The following is a 27,989-nucleotide window of genomic DNA, read 5'->3' on the forward strand; positions in this document are numbered from 1 at the left end:
CATGTTCATACATTAAAATGATTGCCTACTACAGCTGCTTGTAAAAATATTTTTCTTTCCTCCTAGAAAATGTTGACTTTTTAATAAAAAGAAAAAACAAAAATGGTATTGTTTTCAATTTTTTGGTTTTGGTTTTGCCTGTATGAAAAAAATCAAAAAATTTCGAGGAAAGCAGGCACTTTGTTAAGGTTACATTTAGTTGAAAACCCAACTTTACATGAAAAAAAAAAGTTGTGTGTGTTTTTTTTTTACCAGTCCTATCATCTACTTCATAAAGCAGAAATAACAGCAAATCCGAACAGAGAGCACTGAAAATACTCTTTTATTAATGGCACCAAAGTGTTAAAATGATACTAAAAACTGTACCCACATCTGCACCACCAGGAGATTGATCTAACTCCCAGTTAAGTCATTGGGACTTTCCATTGACCTGATGGGACAAGGATCTGGCTCCAGATGATGGTCTTAGTTGGGCTGGAGGCTGGAAATTTGACTAAAATTATCTTCTTTTTAAATATCCAGGACTATGGCAGCTTTGAACATGGGCCCATGTTAGGTAGGGGAACGAGCAGAGACCACACTGCAGCAGGAATCCCTGGAGGCATTGTGGCTGACCCAGTCTGAATTCCTGAAGAGCCTGTGGGAGCACATGCTAGGGCAGAAACTCCAGCATTCAGCAGCTGATCTCTACTGGCCAACATAAAAGGATAGTGGGGCCATAATCCAGCCCTCGCCTTGTTGCTTTTGGAAAGTCTCATGCAACTGCCAGGATCACTGTACCTCCTCCCAAAGTCTCTGCAGGCCCCTTTGCAGAGGCATGCATGTGTGACTGTTGCATGGGATGCAGGGTTTTTGTTAAAGTTTTTTTACAATGAAAACCTAAATGCCCAGTCTGGACATCAAATTGTATTTATAAACGAACATAATCTCAGAAAGGATGCTAATTGTTCACTAAATCATGGCATTTCCCTTCAAAGCGACTAGTGTAACCTAACCAGGATGTGACATTTGAAGCGTGACTGTTTGCAAGTGAACACATCATCTCCCGTATATCTGTGTGAAAGATGGAAGAGCAAAGAGTCCAGAGCTGTGCAGGGAAACACTATTCTGCAGTGCATATTGGAATAATTTAGTTAATTTCTGTTGGTTTGGAATGATCTAATTGTTTTGTGCTGCCACATCTCTGCCACTATCATAAGATGTTGCCACTCCAATTTGGGAGACCTAAAACATATACAATTTTGTACTATTCTTTAGATTTATTTATCCTTCTGTTTGCACGTACATTTGAAGGATGTTGTGATATATTGCATATATACAGGGCTAAGAGGATAGGAATTTACACGCACCGGACTCAGTTTTCAAATTATTGTACGGAGGGCCTGATCCAACATGGCTAACAAGGAGTTAAGCCATTTACTTCAATGAGACCAGAAATGGAGCACTTGGTTGGAAGAGTGCACTGCATGCAAAATGGATATATACCAACCTAAGGGCAAACTTGGACAACCCACATGTTTGCATTTCGGTGCCTTTTTTTAAAAATTGGTCTCAGTATATTTTAGGGTTTTGTGACTAAGGGTAACATTTTCTAAAATGCGTAAATGACTTAGGTTCAAAAGTCCCATTTTTAGAGTGACTAAGGCACTAAGAAGTCTGTCTCCTTGAAAGTCAATAGAATCTATGCTTTTAAGTGCCTAAGTCCTGTTTGAGAGAGGGTACTTTTGAAAATGTTATCCCAGGTCTTTGGTGTATAGATCTTTACAGAAAATCCAGTTGCATGCAGCTTAATTACAGACACAGATGATCCTCATTAAACTCTGATATTTGACTCTGCTAGTCACTTTTGTCCTCTATGGCTGTTTAAAATTTATTCCAGGAAACAACAGCAGTTCCTTAACACGTCAAAGTGAGTTCAGAAATTGTATCTTTCAGAATCCAGTTCAATCTCTTTTTCATACCAAACAGATTATAACCCAGGCTTTTGTTATTTCAATGATTTGAAACAGTTAATTGTCAAAACGTCTGTGGTGAACATGAAGGCAAAGGTATTTCCACTTCAAAAACTTTACAAAACAAAAATTCATGAAATTAACTTCTCCATTAAATTAAGCATTATTTATGTTGAACATGTTTTTGTTTACATGCATTATCGCCCTTCTGAATCCTTCCCATATGTTTGCTGCTTATTATATAAACCTGACTACACAAACTAAGAATAATTGATTACACCTAGCTAACAATTAGAGTTCATCTTAGGGATTTTTTTATGTTTGGTTATTTGAAACAGGTTTCTGCAACTGTCAGGAAAGTATAAATCTTTGTCACAGACAATCATGCAGACAGCTACAGATAAAGACTTAACGAAATCCACTTAAAGAAAGAAATGAAGAAAAGGAAAGAATTCTTGATAAGAAGCCAAAGAATCCTGAACTTAGTTCTTTACATGCTTGGAAACTGACTTTTTAAAAAATGAAATTAATACCTATTCAAAAGAAACTTATTTTTGCTATAGTATATTTACTGTATTTCCAATATGACCTAATCAAAGGTAAGAGTCTCTCACACTGCTATGTATTGTGACACAGGAATATTTGGTATATCCTCATTAACATGGCTGAGTACGACTGCAGATAAATGTAAACTCTTGGGGAACTGTCTTCTCATTATTTGTGTACGGTGCCTGGCACAAGGGGGAGCACAATTCCTGATTGTGGCATCTAGGCACTTCTACGCTACAAATAATGAAGAATAGTGACTCTGAGTAGGATTTTCAGAAGTGCCTAAGTGACATAGAAGCACCAATTCTGTTCAAAGTCAATGGGACTTGTGCTCCTGAATCACTTTGGCACGTTTAAAATCCCACCAATTTATCTCTGTAGTTCTGTAACATAAGTTGATCAGGAGGGTATTTGTTCTGCTGCAGGGAGGGGATGAATAGGGAGAAGAGAAAAGTAGATGGTGGGCAGAATTAAGACCTACAGGTAAGAGAAAAAGAAGAGGGGAGAAGAAAGAAGGACATGATTTCATGAGGCACCAGCTCAAAAGAGGGATATAATCAGTAACAAGACTCAACCTGAGAGGCCTCATGGCAGCACACTCTCCTGGACCACATACAGAAGAGGGTAGTTGTCCTCTGAGTCATTAAACAGACAGACACCACCTATTACGGGAGTCTCTAAACCTAACATAACGTGAGAATCACTGCTGGCACTGCAGACATGGCAATAGCAGCTCTTGCTGGGTCACTTGTCGATACCCCATGCAAACCTGACAGTGATCTAACAGAAGCTGTAAATTAAAGGGAAATACATTTAAAACCAGTAAAAGGAAATGCTCCTTTTTGCAGCATTCTAGTCATAGTGTCACAGGAAGTCATCTAAATTGTGTGGCTGAATTTGCAAGAGCATTGGATGCTTTTATGATCATGAATAACATTTGTAGTTATGCAGTCTAAGACCAGGATAACAGTAATCAACTTCCAGGTTAAAATAATTGCCTGTGAAGGTCAGAAAGGAATTCTGTTTCTAACCCACCCATGCACAGCCTAATAAAAAGCTAGGTGCAATACGCTGAGAAGGTTGTCACTTTCCTTTGGAGTGCCACAGAGAGGCTGCTGCAGAAAAGTAAATAACATGTTAGGCAGAGCAATATTTTGATCCGATTCACAAAAGGGTTGCAGACCATTCAGCGCGGAACATGAGCTGTCCATAGATACATTAATATAGACAAGACACCAGGAAAATAAAGCAAAGTAATATGCAACATTTCTAAGAAAAGCCATGGAGGATGGTTGAAGATAAAAAACAAAATAGGATAAATACTCAGACTAGTTGATAAGTGAATTACGAACACTGGATATGTGGACATTCTTTGGAATTGACAAAGGACAGGTTTTTTTCATGACTAATCAGATGGAAGTTTGGGGATTTAAGAATAAAAGTCAAAGTATTTCAAATGTTTTCAATTGTCAATTGTTTTATCTGGACTTATAAACGGGTCCACCAAAAATCCAACACTAACCATTAGGCCACCAATCCATTTGGGATTTTGAATTATCTCCTCTGCTAAATGTTTAGGACTAACAGCTCCAGCCCTGCAAGCACTGAGGGATGAATGGCTGTTACCAATTTTTAAGATCCAAGTCCATATACAGAATAAATCTGATGGCCGGAAGTGGGTTATGCAATTGATTAAACACACATTCTTATAGGGAGAACAAAGATTTACAAAGAAGAAACCCCTTTCCCCAAAGCTTCAGTGAAACACTTAAAGCAAAATCATTTTGTTCCTGTGAAAACCAAAACACTTTACATACTCTAAATGAAAATTTTGAAAGAGAAGGGGAAAGAGTGGTAGGAGGGAGGATTTTAGCACTTAGTGAAATTGTGGACTGAAAGGAATTCTAAGTAAGTTTAAAAGTCCAATTCAGCAGAGCACTTAAGCATGAATTTTACTTTATCATGATTAAATGATTAAATTAATAAGTTTTGAGCATGTGTTTACAGTTAAGAATGTGTTTAAATGCTTTTCTGAATCAGGGCCAAAAAGATTTCTGTTAATATTTTATTTCCATAATCAAGGTCAGATAACTATTATCAGGAAACATAATAAGCCCTCTACTTCTATAAAGATATATTTTATCTCACATTAATATTTGTAAGATGAAAATGTAAAAAATGGTTCTTGTTGGCCTACACATGTCTGCAAAGAAAGCAGAGGTGGCAACTCATGATGAAAGAATGGAGAAATCAATGCTGGATATTGGATGGAGGGGAATGCTACCCTAAAAAGGTGGTGGGGAAACAATATGTAAAAACTTAGGGCCTGATCCTCCATTCCTTGTCCAGTCAACTCTCCTCAGTTATTTCAAAGGAAGCTTTGAGTGGGCAAGGAACGCAGGATTAGACCTCCAAATTGTGTAAGTATATTAGGCCTGATTCATCACTGTGTCACTCCAGTTTTGACACTGGTGTAGCTCTATTGATTTCAGTGGAGTTACATTGGCATGAAACTGGAATGCTAGATGCCTCAGTGAATCAGGGCCATTGTTTCTTTATAGTGTATATTAAGGCAAAATATTTCACATCCCTCGCTGAGTTTAGGTAATAGCGATTAGAAACCCTGTGATGAAATCCTGGCTCCAATTCAATCCAGAGAAGCTTTGCTTTTGAGTTCCCTGGGGCCAGGATTTCACCCCGTGTCTGAAAACAGCACACAGTTACTATATCATTATTTGAAATATGTAACTCAAAGTGTTAATGTTTTCTTACCAAGAGGTGGTCCATGTGTTATAAGAATATCTATTCCATCTGGAATAAGGTTCCATTTCTCTAATAGTGCTTGGCCTCGTGGAAGATTAAAGCCCCAGCCATAAAACCAAGGTTGCCTGCCAAAAGAGAAGGAGAATGTCTTCAATGCTACTCATATGCACTGGTCATCTAATTAAAAAATGGAGACGGATTCTCTTCTGTTAAGGAATTTGGGGACACAAATAGCATTACTTTCCTTCCCCCTACGTACAATGACACCATATCTGCATACAACCATCATTATTCAATATGTGTGGGAAATCAACAAGCTTATCAGTTTAAATAGACAATATCTTGTAAAATATTTATTGCATTCTTCTAATCAGATTGAGAGGCAACTGTAGAAGCTGAAGTACCCTACATAGTACTATACCTGGAGTTCCACTCTATCTATTGGACCACCACTCTGGAGTGTGTGTGTATTATATTATAGCATGGCCTTCTTCCCACTTTGGTCCTGATCTTACAATTGAATAGGTCTAGGCAGAACCCTTCATACATACAGTTCCAATTACAGGGTTGTGGCTATAATCTGTATTATGTTTGGTTAACTTTGGAAGCCTCACACCAGAACAAACATGTTTATTAAATTCTTATATACTGCACATTTTCCCTCGTCATCCACCACATTAATGGTTTATAAAATTTTACATATTCAAGATTTAGTAGCCGATGAGAATTTATTTTAGGGTTTTTTTTTTTAAAAAACACATTATTTATGGAACAGCTCATTAGTAAGTGGTGGGATTATAACAGAGGCAGCCAGAATATAATTCATTTGTGTATGCAATCCCATTGATTAAAAAGCTATACTTCATAGTAATATCACCATGGCAAATTATGACTTGCTGGTGATGCTACAAGTCATGAAATGTGGGACTAGTTTTGGGTTGGTTTTTATTTATTTATTTATTTTTAATTGACTGACTGGTCTTCTGGCCATATCCGGAGAACAACAAATGGGCTGTGATTGAATAAGGTTTATGATAATTGCAGCCTTAGTGTTTATGAATATGTACACATCAACCAGAGTTTTCCTTCAGATCTTACTTTGCTGAAGAAAGCTTTCCACTCCCTCACTGCATCAAAATGAAAAAGCGAGATTTCATTTAAACAAATTCTCTGAACTACTCTTTGCATCATGTATGGCAAAGACAAAAGAGAATGCTCATGAAGCTATTATTCTTCCTCTTCCGTTACTGATGCTTGACTACCACTTCAGAAATTAACACGTTGTCTGCAATCTTCATGATCATATATTTTTCACATCTTCTTTCGGAATGCTGTTAGACGTGTATGCTGAAAACAACTGAAAAACACTGCATGCTAAGAGAAATAAAGGGACACAGGCTATCCTAGAAGAGGAAGCAAACTGTAGTAGAAGAGCCCTCTAACAAGCAGAGCTTCTGAGGGAAGTTCCCCCTCCTTCCCACAGGTCAGAGGCCCAATTTCTCTAGAGCCAAAGTGTTGGGGCTCTGCAGTATTGATTGAGGGAGGTGTCAAGCTAAGACTCCATATCCTGGATCTGCATGGCCTGTTCTCCTGGCTAACTGTTAGGCTTCTGTGTGAAAACCTAACTGGAAGTTACTACTGTTGCAGCTGTGACCACCACTATCTCTCTCTTGGGTCACTCCAGTCCCTGTGGTGGGAGACAGAGGATGAGTGCACGAAAGAAAACTAATGGCAGCAAGGTAGCAGGAGACACGCTGACAAGGGTAAGGGTTGGCTGGGCCACTCTACGTACCGAAGGGAGAATCAGGCATAGAACAGTGAGTTTCGGATCAGAGTTTTCTGATGAGCTTTTACCTTTCAGCGGCTTTTTCCTTATGGGGTGCTGTCCCCCCAGGAAGAGTAGCATGTCACTCTAAGGTACATGGCTCCTGACCCCCCATTTCTGGGATGGTAACTCTGCATCTATTCAGTGGCCTATTGCAGAATAAGCTAGCAGTGATCTCTGCAGCCTTATTTACAGGTAAAGATCAATTTGGCTGTCTTATGTTAAGTCACTCTCTCCCTTGCCTTGCAGACAGCCTGCATAGTTCCCCCAACTGCGAGAAGACTGGAGTCAACTGCCTCTATAAATGAAGGCTGTCTCATTTATCCAGTGAGAAGAAGGATGCTCCAGTGGTTAGGGTACTAACTGGAAGGCCAGGTTCAATTCCCTGCTCTGGCACAGAGTTCCTGTGTGAACTTGGTGAAGATGACGACGATAAGTTTCCTTACCTTACAGAAGTGTTGTGAGGATAAATATAATAAGGATTGTGAGCTGCTCATCTATTATAGTAATGGAGACGATGTAAGTACCATAGAGAGCTTACAGAGTTTTGGCTTATTTCTTTGGCGGGGTGGGGGGGAGAGGAAAAAAAAAAAAAGGCTGCAGCCCAAATCACAAATGCCAGTAGTCTTCCTTCCCTAGCGCCACAAAGGAAATCCTAAAATGGCGGGTATTCTGGTCTCACACGCCACACATTTTATTTAGTCAACAAATAACGTTTAGCTGCAGGCCCAAAACTAGTTTTCCACACACATTTATATGAACAAAACTTCACTTGCAAAAAACGAATACGGAAAAAGGGGGAAATGTGACAATTCACACTTCAGTTTCCAACAGACCTGAAATGTTCCTGAGACATTTTTCTCCCACCCCTCCTCACGCAGGCCCTAACCAATACCCTTTGGAGTTGGTGGGAGTTTTTCCACTGACTTCAGTGGGCACTGGATCAGGCCTCCTATTCCCATGCTCTACAGAGATCATCAATGAGTGTGGTGCACAAACAGGAAGCAAAATGTAACACAGCTGCTGTGCTCCCTGAGAAATGAATGGAGAGGAAAAAACCACCAATATTTGCCAAAGAGAAAAGGTAAGAAATCAGTATAGAAAAAATTTGAAAGCTATACTGGAGCATTCATAAAAACAAACAAAAAAACACCTCAATTGTCAAAGAACTTGACAGTGTCTAGTTGATCCCACTGAAATCTGTAGGCTTATGGATCACATATACAAGTGTAAAATCCCAGTGGTTTGCCTGCCTCTACTAGGCCCATTATATACATACTCACTTTTTTTTAAGTGTGTTTTTCATTCTGAATAGGCATGATCTACAGTTTATTTAGACAAGGAATACTGTTCCCCTTTCCTCTCTCACTTTGTCGCTGCAGTGCATATTTGCTTGAGTTAAGGTTTGGTGAGTTATGCATGCTGGAGCTGTTCTTCTGTGACTAGGAAATGTTAGAACTTGTGTGATTTGCCATTATGCTATCTTTTATGACAATCCCAGGAATGACAGAAATGTCTGAAATATTTCTGGATAAAATATGAAAGGATTCAGTGCATAATGTTAGTATTCTTTACATTAAATAAATTCATACACTTCAATGCTGAAACCACACAAAAGTAAAATAATTTTTATGTGCAGAGGGATTTTATAAATCCTCACGTCCCTTCTTGTGAAATGTTATTACAAAACATCCATCAAAGTTTCTGTGCAGAAAAAAAACCAAACGCTACCCATATACACACCAACAACTTTCTGACCTGGAAATCATGTAAAGACAACTTTGTTTAATATTTCCATCCATCATAGAATGTGGAAGCAAAGTTATAGAGTTAAGATCTGATGCTTTTTTGGATCGCTTTTCTTAGTGTTTACTCAGTGAAAGTATAACTTCTTTATAAAATAGTTCACATGACTATCTATTTTACATTAATATACTTAAGGAGGAAAATCTGCTGGTTCTAGAAAAGAAAGGTGCAAAAAATGTATCTGGCAATTAAACACCTATACCATTAATGTACTTAATGTTAGGAACCAAGTACCCATGATTAACAGTGTACTTTGATTTAGGTTTTGCCTTCCTATAGCAAACAGCATATGTCTCTCGATATCTTATTGAAATTCAGTGCTTTTATTATTATGACAGAAAAATGACTGACTACATATAAGGCTGTAGGGAGAAAAGTATATTGCAAGTGAATATGTTTACTGCACAATTAAGCTTATGTTAAAAACACATGAACAAGTTTTACAGGTCAACTCATCTTACGTACTAAAATGTCTGGATTCTCAAAATTTGTGCTAGCAATCGGATGTTGCTTTCTATACTGAATTTCTGTGTCTGTTCTAAAGAAACCATTGGAATAATTTTCTTACAGAATGATGGTTGCTATGACAACCATAGCAAATTTTCCTTTTCTGAAACAGATGTCTCATTTAGTTGAAAATTAGAATGTGAAAAACCCATGGGAAAAATTAATTCAAACTTTAACAGAACACTGACTACAATGTAATCTCTTATAGGTTAACCCCTTAACATCTTTCTGCACTCCTATAGTAACCTTCAAATAAACTCTAATTAAATCATGTTAGCCTCCTATAAATGATCTTTTTAGCTATCATTGGCACTTTAGTTTTCTTTGAAGTGTGCATTTCTGTTAACATAATAGCAGAGAAAAGTGGCATTAAAAAAGTGGTCAAACACATTACTCCCTTAACTATTTATCACTGTTTGTTCTTTTACTCAACCACCATTGGAAAGAGGAACAGTGCAGTTTGAGTGTTCTATTCTGTTCTTCTGTCACTTAAATGGGGCATAACTTAGTTTTACATGTAATTTACTGTACAGGGCTGTGATGCATTACATAGATCTGACTTGTAATTTATATGAGAATTGAGGGTTTGTGTTCTTATAATGGTATACATCTCAAATTGCTTAGCAGACGTATTAATGGGTAGGGGATACACAAAGAGGGTACCGGAGTGGGCAAACCAAGCAATATATATGTATTCTCCCACCAGAAGAAGTGAGAGACTGAAATGTGTTTCTTTGTGGCTTTCATTTAACTGCTTAACTAGACGGACCCATTACTACCTTCATCTACACTTACTAGCTAAACATAAAAACCACGATCACTGCAGGTCAGTTACACGTGAACATCTCCAGAATTAGTAGGCAATTAAAAAAACATTCCAATTTATCGCATGACCCCATAACTCCTGACAGGCTGGTACATTTTAAGAACTTGGGGACTGCAAATTTTACTGCAGTAGCTTAATCAAGAATGTGCAGTCAATTAAGCCCAAATCTGTGGCTGTTAAGTTACACCACTGGTCTCAATGACTTCAATAGGACTACTCACACGGGTAAGGGTTTTAGGATCAGACCCAGTGTCTACAAAGATGTATGGGTGACTGTAGTGGGGTGGCTACCCCACTCCTAAAATAGAACGGGTTAAAAGCAGCCCTGGAGAGGGCTGTGGCTGGGGATGGCTGATTGGGGAAGCAGCCGCAGCTGGGCCATGCCCCAATCAGGCCCCAGCTGCCCTGTATAAAAAGGCTGTGAGCCAGAGGCCCAAGTAGTCTCTCTCCAGGCTGGGAGAGAGCAGGGCCTGCCTGGGTACTGAGGTTAGCGCAGTACTGGGGAAGGAGCAGGCTGAGCGGGGGACGCTTCAGGCTGGCAGCTCCCCAGGCTGTAGGGCCTGGTCCAAGGCCCATAGAGGGACTGGGAGACAGAGGAAGGCAGCAGGTCTGAACCCCCTTGCCTATGATGAGTGGCCTTTACACTGCTGTCTGCCCCAGCAAGTGGGGGCTTGGTGATGACTGGCAGTAGCCCAGACTGAGGCAAGGTGGGGATAGTGGGTTGGGGATTCCCCAGGAAGGGGAGACCCAGAGGCAGAGTACTGCCCAGAGAAAGGGGCACCGGGGACTGTGAGGGACATGGGGGCCGGAGCTGTGTGGATCAGCGGCCTGCAGAAGGCGCTCCAGGCTGGAAAAGAGCTAATTCTCAATGACCAGCAGGTGCCGCCGCAGGGGTGAGTCCTGCACCCTCACAGTGACACTTGTGCTTTCTACCATTGCAGAATACTATTCATCAATGAGTAGTGTCTTGAGTACACTGCACAAGCAACAACAAAATGTGCTAAAATTTCTGCTATGATGATCTCTCTTCTTGACTGACAGGCATTTCTGTGTCCCATTCAAGCAAGAGATTGTTCTAGTTTTCTCTTTGCTTATGATAGATATTTAAAAGGATCACAGTGAAGTGTTACTCAGATTGATCTCCTGCGCAGAACTGGTATTTCTCTGTTGTAAATGAACAAGGAGGTATTAGCCATCTTCATACAGAAACTCATTAGGAAAATTAATTGCTCAAAGTCAGTCCACTCAGCTCCACTCCTATATATAATTATACAACTGAATATCTTGAACATTAAAAGATTGGCCCATACATGCCTCAGCCATATTCGCAAAAAGTACAAGTCAAGGAATATGGGTGTACGATGTACAATTAACATCCTTGTTGCCAAAATTGCAGCCAACAGGCCAAGAACTGAAGATAGAGCTGGAAAAGACTGCTTCAGGCCATTAAGTCCATCCCTTAGGAACCCATGCAGGATTTTCCCAACAGGACATTTTTTAGTATTTTGTCTAGTCTCATTGTAAATGTGCCAAGCAATGGGGCTTCCATTACTTCCCCAGGAAGCTATTCTATTTAGTTAGAAACTATTTCCTAATATCTAACCTAAATCTCCCTTGCTGCAGATTAAGCCCATTACTTCTTGTCCTACCTTCAGTGGACATGGAGACAACTGATCACAGTCCTCTTTATAACAGCCCTTAATGTATTTCAAGAAGTTACCAGGTCCCTCCTCAGTTGTATTTTCTCAATACTAAACATGCCTTGTTTTTTTAACTTTTCCTCTAGGTCAGGTTTTCTAAATCTTTAATCGTTTTGTTACTCTCCTCTGGACTCCGTCCACTTTGTTCATAACTTTCCTATATTGTAGTGCCCAGAACTGGACACACTACTCCAGCTGAGGCCTAACCAGTGCCAAGTAAAGTAGAGCAATCACCTCCCATATGATACTCCTTTTAACATACCCCAGAATAATATTAACCTATTTAGGAATTGCATCAATGTTGATTCATTCAATATTTGATTCACTGTCTTTTTCAGCAGTACTACCGCCTAGCTAGTTATGCCCTAGTTTGTATTCATGCATTTGATTTTTCCTTCCTAGATGTAGTAGATTGCACTTGTCCTTATTTAATTTTATCTTGTTGGTTTCAGATCAATTCTCTGATTTGTCAAGGTCATTTTGAATTCTAAACCTGTCCTCCAAAGTGCTTCCAACCCCTCCCAGCTTGGTTTCATGCATAAATTTTATAAGCATTCTCTCTACTACATTTCCCCAGTCATTAATGAAAATGCTGAACACCACAAGACCCAGGGCAGGCCCCTCTGGGACCCCACGAGATACACACATCTAGTCTGACAGTGAGCCATTGATAACTGCTCTCTGAATATCGTTTTCAACCAGTTGTTTTCAACCCACCTTACAGTAATTTCATCTAGACTGCATTTCCCTAGTTTGCTTATGAAAATGGCATGTAGGACTATGTCAAAAGCCTTACTAAAATCAAGATATATGACATATACTGCTTCCCCTATCCACTAGGCCAGTAACCCTGCCAAAGTAGTAAATTAGGTTAGTTTGGCACAGTTTGTTCTTGACAAATCCATGCTGACTATTCCTTCAAACCCTATTATCCTCTAGGTGCTTACAAACTGATTGTTTAATACTAGAATAAGTTATCTTTCCAGGTATTGAAGTTAAGCTGACTGGACTATAATTTCCTGAGTCCTCTCTGTTTCCCCGTTTAAAGACAGGCACTATGTTTGCCCTTCTCTGGTCCTCTGGGACCACACCCATCATCCATGGATTCTAAAAGATAATTCCTAACAGTTCCGAGATTGCTTCAGATAGTTCCTTAATATTCCCAGGATATCAGCCCTGCCTACTTGAATACATCTAATTTATCTAAATATTCTTCAACCTGTTCTTTCCCCTATTTTGGCTTGCATTCCTTCTCCCTTTTTGTTAATATTGTGCTGAGTAGCTGGTCATCATTGACCTTTTTAGTGAAGACTGAAACAAAATGGGTGTTAAGTACCTCAGCCTTCTTGATGTCATCAGTTATTAGCTCTTCCTTCCCTGTTAAATAGAGGACCAACAAGTTCCTTAATCTTTCTCTTGCTCCAAAGGTATTTAAAGAGCCTCTTCTTATTGCCTTTTATGTCCCTTATTAGGTGTAACTCATTTTGTGCCTTAGCCTTCCTGATTTTGTCCCTTTATGCTTGTGTTATTATTTTTGTACTCCTCCTTAGCAATTACTCCATATTTCACTTGTACTAGGATTCCCTTTTGATTTTCAGGTCATTAAAGATCAAGTAACGGAACCAAATTGGCCTCTTTTTCCTATCTTTCCTTTGCACTGGGATAGTTTGCAGTTATGCCTGTAATATTGTCTCCCTCCAAAACTGCCAGCTCTACTGAACTCTTTTTTTTCCCCTTAGATTTTCTTCCTATGAGACCTTAGGTACCAGTTCTTTGAGTTTGTTAAAGTCAGCTTTTTAAAAAATTCATTATTATTCTGCTGCTCTCACTCCTTCCTTTCCTTCTTGAACAGGGTTTAGCAAATAGAAATAAATGGGGTTCAGAGATGGGAGACGAGAATGATTGGAAACACAGAAAAATGTGCACATGAGACCAGTTGAAAAGACTGGGACTGTTTACATTTAAAAGGAGATCTATAAACGGGGAGATGATAGGGGTATACAAAAGAGTTCACTGTATTGAGAAAGTAGATCAGTCACTTATATTCACTATCACAATTCACTACAAATTCAAGAACAGACCATTAAATGAAACTGAAAGGCAGCACATGTAAAACTAATAAGGAAATAGTTTTTCTACACAATGCATGATTGGCCTGTGGAACTCACTGCCACAAGATGTCAGAGGCCAAGAGGTCAGCAATATTCAAAAAGATTGGGCATTTATATGTCTACCAAGAACATCTAGAATTACAACAGAAAGGATTAAAGCAACAAGATCATTGAAAGAGATTAAACCTTCATGCTTCAGGGCATAAACCAATCTTTAACTGGTATACTTTAGAAAGGGAATTTCCTGGGGGTAGGTTATTCCATAACTACCTCCTGCAGGGTTTCCTGTACCTTCCTCTGAAGCAGCTGGCTCTGGCCACGGCTGGATTCAAGATACTGGAATTGATGTCAATTGATGTCATCTGGTATTGCAACTCCTATACTTCTGTGTTTGCAATATATCCTCATAACACCCCTATGAAGTAAGAAAACACTATCATCCCCATTTTAAAAAGGGGGATCTGAAACGGAGAGAAAGTGACTTGCCCAATGCCACAAGGAAATCGGTGGTGAAGCAAAGAATTCAGGTTAGATTTCCTGAGTACCAGTCTAGTGCCTTAGCCACAGCAGTATCTTTTTCCCATTGTGGAGAAGCTTGCGATACCTCTGTTTTTGCTATACATGCTCAATGGATAAAAATCTACAGTATCCAGGGCTGTTATTTCTGCACCTTTCACTACAACTAATTCAGAAAAAAAAAAAAAAAAAGGAAAGGAAAGGAAAGGAAAGCAGTCCAAAAATTGGAGTAGGGCCCTTTGTCAGTAATTATTTTTTCCATTTCTAGTTACACATGAAATCATTTATCTTTTGCTTAGTGAAGGACTTCAGACATCTCTGACAGGAAAGAAGAAAGAGACTGAATAGCGACTATTATGAATTGATCATTTCTAAACATGAAATCTGTTATAAAACAATGAAAAATAAAATGAAAGCTATTTTATCTCCATGCCAAGAAAACGCAGGATAACAGGCAAGGAGAAAAATTCCTGAAATGCTGATTTTCAAAACAAGCCAATACCAATGGAAGTAGATTCTTTCATTCTGCTGGAAGCCAAATGGAAATCTCCGAGCTGATGCTAAAAAAACAAAACAAAAAAACCCACTCAAACTTTAATGATGAACTGGACTAAGAAGCAAAGAAATTCAACAATAAAAATAAAATCCTATCACTACTTAATATCGGGATGTCTGCTCACACTACTAAGGGGACCATCCTGATATTAGGGGCTTTGTCTTAGATATGCAATTATACCCCTCCGGGAAAAAAACGTGTCCTGATTTTTCACACTTGCTATCTGGTCACCCTACTACTTAGTGACAAAACACCGTGCATTGGACTGAGCATAGGACTAAGAAGCTTATTTCCTGAAATTTTAGGAATTGTTTCCTCAGTTTCTCATCTCCAGAGGGTTAATCCCAATATAAGAGTGCAGCCAGGTCCTTGGGGCTATACACAGCGAAAGGGCAGTTTCCTATGGGATCATTTCCATAGCAGCACAGTAGCAAAGGGAAACAAAAGCATGAAAATTGGAGCAGCACTATTTTTTGAGGTCCCATGGTCCACTGGGGAGTTACCATCTTGTTTTAGGTGTAGAGCTCCTCAGGAATGAGCCAATCAGCAAAGGAAGATCAAATCAAAGTTCATCCATGCATGGACCCTTTCAAAGATTTTTTTCTTCACTGCTAAAAGAAATGGCCTCCTTCCCCATGTGGAGGTCTCACGGAGTAGGGTTGTGGTCTCTTTAAAGAAGTCTACTGTAGACCTCCCTGACCTTATTCTCAAGGGCTTCTCTTGTCCTTTGTGTGGCAATCGAGCTGAAGAAGAGACTCTGTTCTGGTGAAGGGCAGGCGGGGGAGACGCTTAATGAGGCATCTATCACAACGTGAAACTCAACCCTGTGCAGAGGGCCATAAAATGACGACTTAAGTCCCATTTATTTAAGTAATGCCTAGGCCTTGTGCTGGCCTGTGTTACAAGGGTGAATTTTATCCACAGAGAGGAAATGTCACCTCAAATAAAGATTAGACTCTGTGGCTATAAAGCTCAAAGTACTTGTGAAACTTTCATGGACTTTGGAATAAGACAAAACAAGTTTAAGTGCATTCAAAATCCACAAAAAAGGCCTGAATAGGAGCCACTTTTCAGTTTAGAAAAATGTAAATCTCACCAGATTTACATTTCTTTCAAAATTCCAGGAGTAATTAGCCCATATGGACCTGCTCCCTGCCAATTTTAGTTTTTTTATAAAAGTCAAACCCATTTTGAGTTAAATGAGCACAAAAATGCTTCCAAACCAATAAATACCTAGTCCGTCTATATATGTATAAAGTATATTATTTTTAACATGTATAATTTAACAGCTGAACTTATTTCTTGTTAAAAAAAAAAAGGCTCTTATGCTGACACCTTGTGTGCCAAGTTGCCACCTGAACTGAACTAAAAACAGCGCTGTTAATAATTTCCTGGAATCTTAAATTCACCCTTAACTATGGCAGTGCAAACTCATTGCTACAGTAACTTTCTATACCTGCATTTTATGGCTTGAGATAAGATTATTATAAAGTACACGAGGATGTTCAGCTCCGCTGGCTGGGAATTCTGACATATCCTTCTGAAAAAGAAACATATGTGCAAGTCCTTCACCTGGTGTAAATCAGACAGTTCCATTCACTTTGGCGGAGCTTTGTGATACCAACCAGGTGAGGATCTGGCCCATAATGCTTTGCAACAGAACTTCAGATATTCTAGTGTCTTGGCCAGGGAAGAGGCTGCTAACAATAACGGATTTAAATGTTATCAAAAATTTATTTTAAAAGCCCCACAGGATGCTTTATGATATCGTTGTCTCGTTCTTGGGCATTAGCACAAGCAGGCAGTCCCCAGAATGATGACACAGGCATGAGCTCAGTAACAGAAGAACATGTAATCGTTACTGTTCCCCTCCAGGGGCTGATGCTACTGACTCCAAAAACCTTCATCTTCTCCCCCACCCGGAAACACCCCTCCCCCTGCCCTTCCTCTCAGGGTTACTCGCAGGGTCAGGAACCCTTCTCGGGAGGAGCCACACCTTTCAGGGACTGTCTGTGGATGTGCCCCACATAGGCAGACCCAGGCAGCACAGTCACTCTGTTACAATATAGAACTGTTGCTCTGCTTATTGGCTCCACAGGAAGGGATGGACTAATGTTCCCCTCATGCAGAGCAAGGGAGAGCAGGGAAAGAATTGGTATATGGTGCATCAGAATTTGTTCCTTGGTGGGCTTATGCGGTGGTGCAGCTAAGCACTGCCTTTTACTTAGGGCGGATTGTAAAATTACCATCTAGTCACCAAGTGTGTGCATCTATTGTGCCTGAATCTAAGGAGATGTATACAAGCTGTTGGGAACAAGGCAGTGGTGGTGGTGAATTAGAAGCAATCCTCAGCAAGGGTAAATCTTTATAGCTCCATCAAAGTCAATGGAGCTAAGACAATTTACACCAGCTGAGGATCTGCTCCCAGGAGTGGTGTGTCTGCAAACCAGTTCTCTGTTTGTGTTTTCCTTACTTGGAATATTGCCAGAGGGCTCCACTGTTCCCAACTAAAGACAAAGCACAGTAGATTAAGGCTGGCATTATGTGGGGGGTTTACATCTTCCTCTGAAACATCCTGCAGTAGCTGCTGTCAGAGACTGGAGACCTGACTGCAGATGGGCCATTGGTAGATGGAAGTTCTTTTGTTAATGCAAAAATAAAAACACTTAATCAGCTCTTGCTCACAAAATTAAACTTTTAAGTAAATGTGAAAAAGAAAAGAGAAAACTGCTCTTGGGTATTGCTGTTTCACTCTTGTGGTTTATGAACTGCGTGAAAGTGAAGCATTCCCTGTAGTGAAATTACAGGTCTCTTATTCTGTCGGTCTTAAATTAAAAACTAGCTGAATCCAAAGTGGACTAGTTTACTGGATCTGAAGAGTCAGTTATTTCTTTTGAGGAACTGAAATTGAACTACTTTGCCCAAATACACTATACAAATAACAATTATTATCCAAGAAAGGATATTTCCCCCCTAAACTAATTAAATCAGGGTACTATATTTTCTACTATCCTCAAATTTAATTAAAACTAAAGATATTTGTACTGTAGTAACGAAATGCAAATTTCATTCATAGAAAAATCTTACAGAATATTAAAGTTACCCAATGTGGACAAAGATATTACAATAAACAAAATAATTTTAGCACCCACAAAACATGCTCTGAAAATTCCTATAAATGATGTAACTATATAGAGATATACAGTATGTACACACACACACAATTCTCCACTGACTTGCACTTTGTGCAGTCATTTGTAGCTGTAAAGTGGGTATAAAATGCTACCATTCAGATTTTTAACAATTTCAACTCTCTTTGCACATATGTAAATGACTCCACAATGTGCAGCACAGTGAAGCATCAATCCCTATCTATAATACAGGTACATGTGGGTATGTAATCTGCAAGGTGGTTTAACTCACTCTTTTCACTGTTCCCGTACTGAGAATTACCCATTCTGGGCCTTGGACTAATGTAATTTTGGAGAGAAATCTTATTTGGGAGGAAATATCTTGTGGCAGGTATTCCCACATAATAAATATTTATTAAAAATAAACAGCAGGTATTCCCACAGGCTTGAACTGTTATAATAAATCCTGGGGGAAATATAATAGTGGGCAGAGTGCAGCTAAAGTGCTCAAGAGTGCATGATAAAAGTGATTTATCATATGGTTCTGCAATTTATCTCCATTACATATGTGAGCTATGGTATGTACAGTATTACACATATACAATCACAGTGTATATCAAAACTATATGCCAATACTCAACTTATGTTCATTTAACATGTAATGGAAGACTAATCTTGAGTAATGGGAGTTCAGATTTTTGTTTTACTTCCTTTTTCCAGCACTGTAAAAGCAATTTTTCCTACTATACATCAGTCACTTGACTGAATACTACAGTACAAATTAAGGATCCTATCCTGAGTTCAGTGGAACTACTCACATCAGTTAAGGAACTCATGTGCATAGTTTTTGTAAGATAGGTCCTGTATTTCCTACATTTCCAAGTTATTTCCAAGTTATCATGAAAATGTTTTCCAAAAAGTTTTGCTACTCAAAATGAATTCATTTTAAGCAATATTCTGTTAGCCAAAGAAACAGATTCAGGCAAAAACTTGTTTGTTAGTTTACACAGTTATAAATACAAGCTACAAGCACTTCTCAAGTCTTGCTTTCTGCCATTTGAGAATCTTTTACATTTCAAGTGTTATTCAATATGAAAAAACCTGAACATCTGAATTTAATAGCTCATCAAAATCATTTTTGCAGGAAGTACCATTCGTATGATCTTCCAGATGTTGCAAATTAAACTATAGTGTTATGGTTCTAAGCATTTTTAGAAACAGCACTTTCCAAAAATGGAATATAGTTTCTGATAAGTACAGAATAGGAAAAAAAAATCACTCCAGCATTCCATTAAAACAGCAGTTCTCAAACTTTAGCAACCTGAGGACCCCAATTTTGATTTAAAATTTTTCATGAACCTCCAAGCCAGCTTCTAATTTTCCCTGGGGGTGCTCAGCCCCCACTCCACCGCTTCCCCCAAGGCCTTCCCCCCCACCTCTTTCCACCCCACCCCTGCTCCTCCTCTTCCCCACCTATTTCCGCCCCCTCTCCAGAGCACACCCTGTCCCTGCTCCTTACACTCCCTCCCACCACCTCCTGCACACCGCTAAACAGCTGTTCAACAGTGTGCAGGAGGCATTGGGAGGGAGGGGGAGGAGTTGGCAGCCCCGGACATGACTTGTGGACCCCCTGGAGTACCCTTGCTAACCCCCAGGGGTCTGCAGACCCCAGTTTGAGAACAGCTGCAATTAAACCTGGTTTTACTTGCCCCAGACTATAATTAATATCTTTTACCAGGATGATCAATTTTGTTTTCTCTTTTCTAAAAATGTTCCTATTCTTTATGCATCTGTCACATGTTCCATTTACTGAACACCTGAAATAAAACATCTCCAGCATTCTCACCATAATGCTACAGCCGTATCAGGCTTAAGATGTCAAACCTTTCCCCAAAACACCAGTATATATGATATGCCTCAATTTTCAATAACTAGGGGAGTCTATTATTCACACTCATGATTTTCATTTTCCTGGAGAAGCATGTCAGTTTGCCTAAATTACTCATTATATTGCATACCTCCAATGGATTGGTTAAGAAACTGCTCCAATCCCATGGCTTTTAACAACACAGAACATTCATCTTTTTTAAAAAAATATCTGAGCTATCAAAACCCAGCATCCTGTAACAGGCACTGCCAGAGCTAGACATTAAAACATGCAACTAGCTTAAAAACTTAATTAAACTGAGATCTGCAGGAATTTTAAATTGCAATTTTCTTTTTGCTTAAGGTAACAGTACAGAGGTAATTCTGCTCTGATTACCCCTATTCTAAACTGCTGAAGAACTGAAGGTGGGGAAGGGAGATGTAACATAAGATGAAAATCTCCTTTTTTTGTTTAGCAGCTTCTGTGCCATTCTGCCCCAGTCCACAGGATGGAGAGCCCATTTATGCATGGGTGTGGGTGGGAGAGACAGAACATAAAGAAATACAGGAAAGAGGTTTTCTCAGATCACTTTGTGTGTGTCTGTGCCTCAGCTGGGACCGTGCCTCCCAGCCAGGTAGACAGATACGCCCCAGCTTCGCTCAAGCTAAATATAGCCATGTGGATAGGTGGTGGTGTGGGCTAGTCCCCCGACCCCCAAAGCTTGGACCCACAGGGTCAAGTGGGCTTGTACTCAGGTTGCTACCCCAAGCTGCAACATCCACATGGGTATTTTTAGCCCATTAGCTCAAGCAGGCTCGCATGTGTCTGTCTACCCAGGCTGGCAGGCATGCACCAGGTGCAATGTAGACTGACCCTTTGAAGCAGAACGGCAATTTAAGTATTTTGTTTGAATTTTAGAAATAGGAGTCTGACATTTACCGTCTAATATTGTTGCTCCCAACAGAGGGAGGAGGAGACGACTAATATTTAACATGGTATGTTATATGGAGTAAATCTTGGATTTTAATACAATTTCATTTTAATTGATGTGCACCTCCGTGACTGTAAAGATTTGTACAAGGCCTGGCAAAACAAACATTAGATGATTCATCACTGGCAAAATGAAAGTGTGTCCCTCTCATGAAATGAACCTATAAATCTTTGTTACACTATTTTACCGCTGGAGACCGAGCCCAGTGAGGAATGAAAAACTTTGATAACTGTGTTTGGTAAGGTGGAGAGGAAAGACAGAAGGCACCAAAATGGAGACTCAGGTTGCAGAAGGGTGTGAAGCAAAAGCAAGCTGGACTAATTTGACACTTTGCCATTTTTACCTAAACGATTACTAACTGTATAACCAAAGTTACCATTCCCCTCCCTGAATGGATGTAGCAGAATCCCACACAACAATCAGAGCTACAAACTCAGGACTACAATGGAATAAACAGTTAGCCTGAATAAGCCAAGCAGGACTTGGCTCTCAATATTACATCATAGGTAAATTGAATCAAGAGGAACAGTAACAGCTAGGACAAGAATTGCAAATTCAACATTACAAATACTGAAGTGGAGTTGGGATTTTGATCATTAGTGGCCAGATTTTCCCCTGTGTTAAGGTGATTTTTGTGCCAGTCTGACAGCTGACGTAAAGTAAAGCAGCCTGAAGACTGCTCTGTTTTATGGCAGGGATCAGTCACACCACACTCCCGGGCTTTACTAAGCACAGCAGAGGAACTTGACCTACAGGTTATTAACTTATGTGCCACTGAATGCCCATTACCAGAACAAAAACCCTTTCCCATGAACAATGGGAGATTGTACAAGAGCTGTGTTGCTTCCTGAAAATCGGTGCGGCCTTATCCAGTCAATGTGCATTAGAGGCTTGGGGGAGAGAGAAGAAAAAATTGAAGTCCAAAATGGATAGGCATCTCTCATTGCAGATCAAATGCTTGTGAAGGACTTCCTAGGTGAAAGTAAACTTCGCCTCCCACCCTCCCCACAGGGGTAATGAAAGCTTCTGAAGTTACAGATGGCCTGGAACAAAAGGATACAGGAGGGAATAGGAACAATAAACACTCGAAAAATTTAAATGCTGCCAAAAGGAAAATGAGGAATCATTTCACAAGGATAGCCCCCTGCAAACAATTCCTACGCAAGCAAAAATCCACCCTTCAGGTCACCACTGCTGCGGAGAATCCCATGCTGAGGGCTGCTTCAGGCTATCCAGAGCAATATCTCATTCCGACTAATGAAACTCTCACATTTAATAATAATAATTTCCCCCCCATTTTCCACAGGGGAATGTGTCCTGACCCAGCCATAAAGAACTCTTTTCTGCCACGCTGCATGTCTGGGTGAGGACAAAAATGTTCCTTTATGACCCATTTACAGCATTGCGCAACTGATCTGGGACTTTCTGAGGTTTTAGTGCTTGTGGTATTGTTGGCTGTTAGTTTATGGGTTGGTGGTGTTGTTTTTTGACATTTCTCCTCTTCTGATGGATCAAGCATTGCCAAAGGTGGGACCTCAGTGATGAATGGTCTGATACGTGTGTCAAATCCTACGTTTTCCAAAGGAGGGAAACACGCACTTAGGCTGCACACAGTATTGTTTTAATCTAGGGGGAAGCTTTATACCACAGCGTTGTGGCAATGGCAGCGTAGTGGAAATAGTGAGGGCATGGGCATAACACTTCTCATCTATAAACAGCTTCTGATTTGAGAAAGAGCAAGAGAGACAGAGAGGGCTGGAAGTGGTCCTTTAGGATACTTAATCCTGCCTCAGCACAGAGAGGAAGGACTAGAGAACCTCCTGAGTCCCTTCCAGCCCTACATTTCTATGAGTCTTTGATTCTATTATTACTGATTCAGGCAATATCCAGCCTGATGCTACTCACCCACTAATTATACAATACATGAACAGAGAATGGTGTGCTCATCCATTGTGTTCTCAAGGAAAAACCACCATATAATCCACAAAAGCACCTTTAACTAAATTACAAGTATTCTGCAAGGGATAAGCACACTTTTAAGGGAAGGGACGGCACTGAAGAGAGAGGAAATCTCTTATAAAAACAGGAAAATTTATTTATAGTTAGGGCTCTGTATCTGTCACGGAAGTCATGGATTCCATGACTTTCTGCGACCTCCGTGACTTCTGCAAGGGCCAGGGTAGCTGACCACACAGCTGCCCCAGCAGCTGGCCCCCAGGACAGCCACACCAGCCGTCCAAGGGTGGCTGGAGCAGCTGCAGTCTGCAGCCCCAGGCAGTGGTCCCCAGCCAGCTGGCCGGAGCAGCCCCGGGCAGTAGTCCCCAGGCCAGCCAGAGCAGCTGCTGTCTACGACCCTGGTCCGCCGTCCCTGGGCACCCTGCCCCCAGCAGTGGCCCCCTCGGACCACCCCCTCTCAGCAGCAGCTCCCTGCCCCCCCCATGGTCCTCCAGCGCTCCTTCGCCCCCCAAGATTTAATCAAGTATTTTTGGTATAAGTCATGGACAGGTCACGGCCGTGAATTTTTGTTTATTGCCCATGACTTGTCTATGACTTTTACTAAAAATACCCGTGACTAAATCATAGCCTTATTTATGGTCTATGTAGCTCAAGACACATTACACTCTCATACCACTGCAATCCTGTACAGCAGAGAAGCAGCTACAACAACATGCAAGATCATGCATGCAAGGGTAGATCAAGATTTGTTCATGTTGACATGAAAACCTACAGTCACCAGTGGAGCTGTTTATTTTCACATGGTGCTTCTGTAGTGGAGACAAGGCAATTCATCCAAGTAAACACAGTAAGGGCAACATTTTCCTGATATGAGACCCAGTGGAAGGCCTCCTCACCGCTTAAGAATCATATCGGGAAAGAGGATGATACTGACAAAGTGGCCATGCAGGTGGAGGTCTCTGCTCCCCCTTATACCAGCCCAGCACAAACCAGTTTCCCCTTGCTGTTAAAAGGACATAGTACATACACACCAACCTCTCAAGGATATTCTGAGGATTAATTAATGTCTGCAAAACAGCTTTGTTTATATATATATTATATATAAAAAAGGTATTCTTAACAATCAGACCTTAAGTGTCTCAAGTTGGGTGCCTGATCACTGAGGCACCAGAAATCAGTGGACATTTTTGAAAAATTTGGCCTTAATTTCTCTCAAAAAATGGGGTATATATAAGGCATTGTGAAGAGAAATTAATCAACGATTCTGAAACACTCAGATGCTATGGCGACAAATGCCATAGAAACACCCAGTAAATTCTGTTTTCAATGTTGAGTTTGTTTGGTGTGTGGTAAATAAGGCAGGGACCACAAATTTCAGGAATGATGAGGATATAAAGAAATACCAAACAGCTACTTCACTCAGTGATCATCATCTATCCTGTGCACTGAATGAAGCTGGGGCTCTCTAGAAAAAAAAATAGTATGCGATCATCTAATTAAAGATGGCATCATAATTACTCCTGGGGTAATTCTTTGCCAAATAAAAATCACAAATTCTGCACCAAAAATTATAAATTGTGCACACAGTATTTTTAAATTCTCAAAAATTCTGCATATTTGTCAAAATAACACAATATAATCACGCCAGTTTCAATTATTTCAGTAATTTATTTCAAAATACCTGTCAGTAAGTATGTCTGTAACAATACAGACAACAAAAAAGAGTCAAGAACTGTTTTTTGACAAATAGCTTCCTTACTTGGCATATTAATACAGAGCTTTGAGTAATGATTCATTTAAACTACAATACCAGAAACTAGGGCTGTCGATTAATTGCAGTTAACTCACGCGATTAACTCAAAAGAATTAATTGTGATTAATCGCTCTGTTAAAGAATAGAATACCAACTGAAATTTATTAAATATTTTTGGATGTTTCTCTACATTTTCAAATATACTGATTTTTATTACAATACAGAATACAAAGTGTACAGTGCTCACTTTATATTATTATTTTTGATTACAAATATTTGCACTGTAAAAATAAGATAGTGTTTTTCAATTCATCTCATACAGGTACTGTAGTGCACTCTTTATCATGAAAGTGTAATTTACAAATGTAGATTTTTTGTTGTTGCATAACTGCACTCAAAAAGAAAACAATGTAAAACTTTAGAGCCTACAAGTCCACTCAGTCCTACTTCTTGTTCAGCCAATTGCTAAGACAAACAAGTTTGTTTACTTTTACGGGAGATAATGCTGCCTGCTACTTATTTACAATGTCACCTGAAAGTGAGAACAGGACTTTGCACGGCACTTTTGTAGCCGGCATTGCAAGGTATTTACATGCCAAATATGCTAAACATTCATATGCCCCTTCATACTTCAGCCACCATTCCTGAGGACATGCTTCCATGCTGATGATGCTCATTAAAAAAAATAATGTGTTAATTAAATTTGTGACTGAACTCCTTGTGGGGAGAATTGTATGTCTCCTGCTCTGTTTTACCCACACTCTGCCATATATTTCATGTTATAGCAGTCGTAGATGATAACCCAGCATATGTTGTTCATTTTAAGAACACTTTCACAGCAGATATGACAAAATGCAAAGAAGGTACCAATGTGAGATTTCTAAAAATAGCTACAGCACTCAACCCAAGGTTTAAGAATCTGAAGTGCCGTCCAAAATCTGAGAGCATGCTTTAGTGTGGAGCATGCTTTCAGAAGTCTTAAAAGAGCAACAGTCCGATGGGGAAACTACAGAACCTGAGCCACCAAAAAAAAAACAAAAACCCAACCTTCTGCTGGTGGCATCTGACTCAGATAATGAAAATGAACATGCATCGGTCCGCTCTGCTTTGGATTGTTATCCAGTAGAACCCATCATCAGCATGGATGCATGACTCCTGGAATGGTGGTTGAAGCATGAAGGGACATACGAATCTTTAGCACAACTGGCACGTAAATATCTTGTGACGCCAGCTACAACAGTGCCACGTGAACACCTGTTCTCACTTTCAGGTGACCTTGTAAACAAGAAGCGGTCAGTATTATCTCCTGCAAATAGTAATTAAATTTGTTTCTCTGAGCAACTGGCTGAAGTAGGACGGAGTGGACTTGTAGGCTCTAAATTTTTACATTGTTTTATTTTTGAATGCAGTTATTTTTTGTACATAATTCTACATTTGTAAGTTCAACTTTCATGATAGAGATTGCACTCCATTACTTGTGTTAGGAGAATTGAAAAATACTATTTCTTTTGTTTTTTACAGTGCAAATTCTTGTTATCAAAAATAAATATAAAGTGAGCACTGTACACTTTGTATTCTGTGTTGTAATTGAAATCAATATATTTAAAAATGTAGAAAACATCCAAAAATATTTAACTAAATGGTATTCTATTATTGTTTAACAGTGCAATTAATTTTTTTAACCACTTGATAGCCCTAACAGAAACTTATTTCCTACATCCCTCAGAAGCAATGCAAAGGCTTGGGGGAGTCAGGGGTAATGGAGGAGCTGAGAGAGAGGGAAATAATTTCTGGGAAGGAGCCTGGGAGTGAACCTGGAGGGTTGTTGGGAGAAGTATGGAACATGTTTTTTGAGGGGAGGAGGGACTGTTCGGGAGTTGGGGAGCCTCCCCCGTGCAGATCCTGGATGACCCCTAGCCTCTCCCATTCAGTCAGGCACATCTGCCCCGTCCCCATGTGTCCCTGCACCCCCCACTCAGCCACCCCCCTACCTCCAGGCAGCCCTGCACCCCCTCAATCCCCATGTATCCCTGCACCCCATTCAGCTACCTCCTGCCCCCCTGTGGCCTTGCACCCTTATTCCCATTCAGCCCCTGCACCAGTCTGTCCCCCCGACTAGCCCTTCTGAACCCCAGTCTGTGACACCCCCAGCAGTCCCATGTGACCTGCTCTGTCTGTCCTTCCCTATCCCGTGCCTCCTAACTTGGCCCCATAGGCAGGGTGCTGTGAGTAACAGAGCTGACCGCTGGCTACTACTGCCAGTGAGCTGGCAGCCCCTGTTGGGCAAAAGGTATATAACTGCAGCATCTCTCCGGAAGAATGTATTTTCTGCAGAAAAAATAGAATTGTGGGGGACTTGAATTCTGTGCATTTGCAGTGGGCGCAGAATTCCCCCAGGAGTACACAATGCATATACACAATGGGTTGAATACAGGTTGCTCAGGCAACCTTAATTTTGGAATTTCCTAATACTTGAGCACTTGCCTTTGCACAATTAATATTCTTTTAGTGTAAGTGTCACAGGGTGGCACCAGCCCTTTAAGAGGGAAGTGGCCAGTGCATCTAAGACTGGTCAGCTGACCCCCACATATAAGAGAAGGCACCTGGGCAGAGCATGGGTGAGTCACGCCTGAGATGCAGTCAGGAAAGGAGCAGAGATACATGACCTGGAGCTCCTGTTGTCTGTTCCTTGGCACTGTGGAGACAGGCTAGAAGCCAGGAGGCCAGGTAGTGGGAGCAGGAACAGCAGGAAATTCCCTGAGAGTGGCTGGCAGAGTGCCCTGGCAGAAGAGGCAGTAGGAACCTGCTGGGGGAAAGGGGATCCAGGGACAGAGCCCTGGGAGGGTAGGCTCAATTAACCCTGTCATGGGCCCTGAAACATCAGAAATTGAGAGAGGTAAAGGGAAAAAATCATCAGGGAGCCACAGCCCACAGTGGGCTGAGAAACTATGTTCAACAGGTTTTTGTGTATGTTTGAGAAATAAAACTGCCTGCAAAAGAGCCTCCGGCTGTGGCAGACAGTCCTTTGTGTGCTGGGGACAAGCCAGCACCTTACAGTACATTTTTTATATGTAATCTATGACACACACACACTTTTCTAAGATAGCTCTTAATAGGATTCATTGTTTCAATGTACCCATTCAGTGATTGGGTCTGTTATATGTTTCAGTGGGCAATGCC

General features: G+C 40.4%; 1 protein-coding gene across 5 annotated transcripts in view; it reads right to left on the bottom strand.

Annotated features, from left to right (window-relative positions):
* The window catches only part of MPPED1 (metallophosphoesterase domain containing 1), a 94,736-nt gene that overhangs the window by 24,568 nt on the left and 42,179 nt on the right, over positions 1–27,989 (bottom strand). For all 5 annotated transcript variants that reach the window (XM_084636480.1, XM_084636483.1, XM_084636481.1 and 2 more), the window contains exon 5: positions 5,274–5,389. In XM_084636480.1, the coding sequence (XP_084492606.1) occupies positions 5,274–5,389 (116 nt within the window). The remainder of the gene's footprint in view (positions 1–5,273; positions 5,390–27,989) is intronic.

The sequence above is a fragment of the Lepidochelys olivacea genome, assembly GCF_965140295.1.
Source record: "Lepidochelys olivacea isolate rLepOli2 genome assembly, chromosome: 1".
In the NCBI taxonomy this organism is placed as follows: domain Eukaryota; kingdom Metazoa; phylum Chordata; order Testudines; family Cheloniidae; genus Lepidochelys; species Lepidochelys olivacea.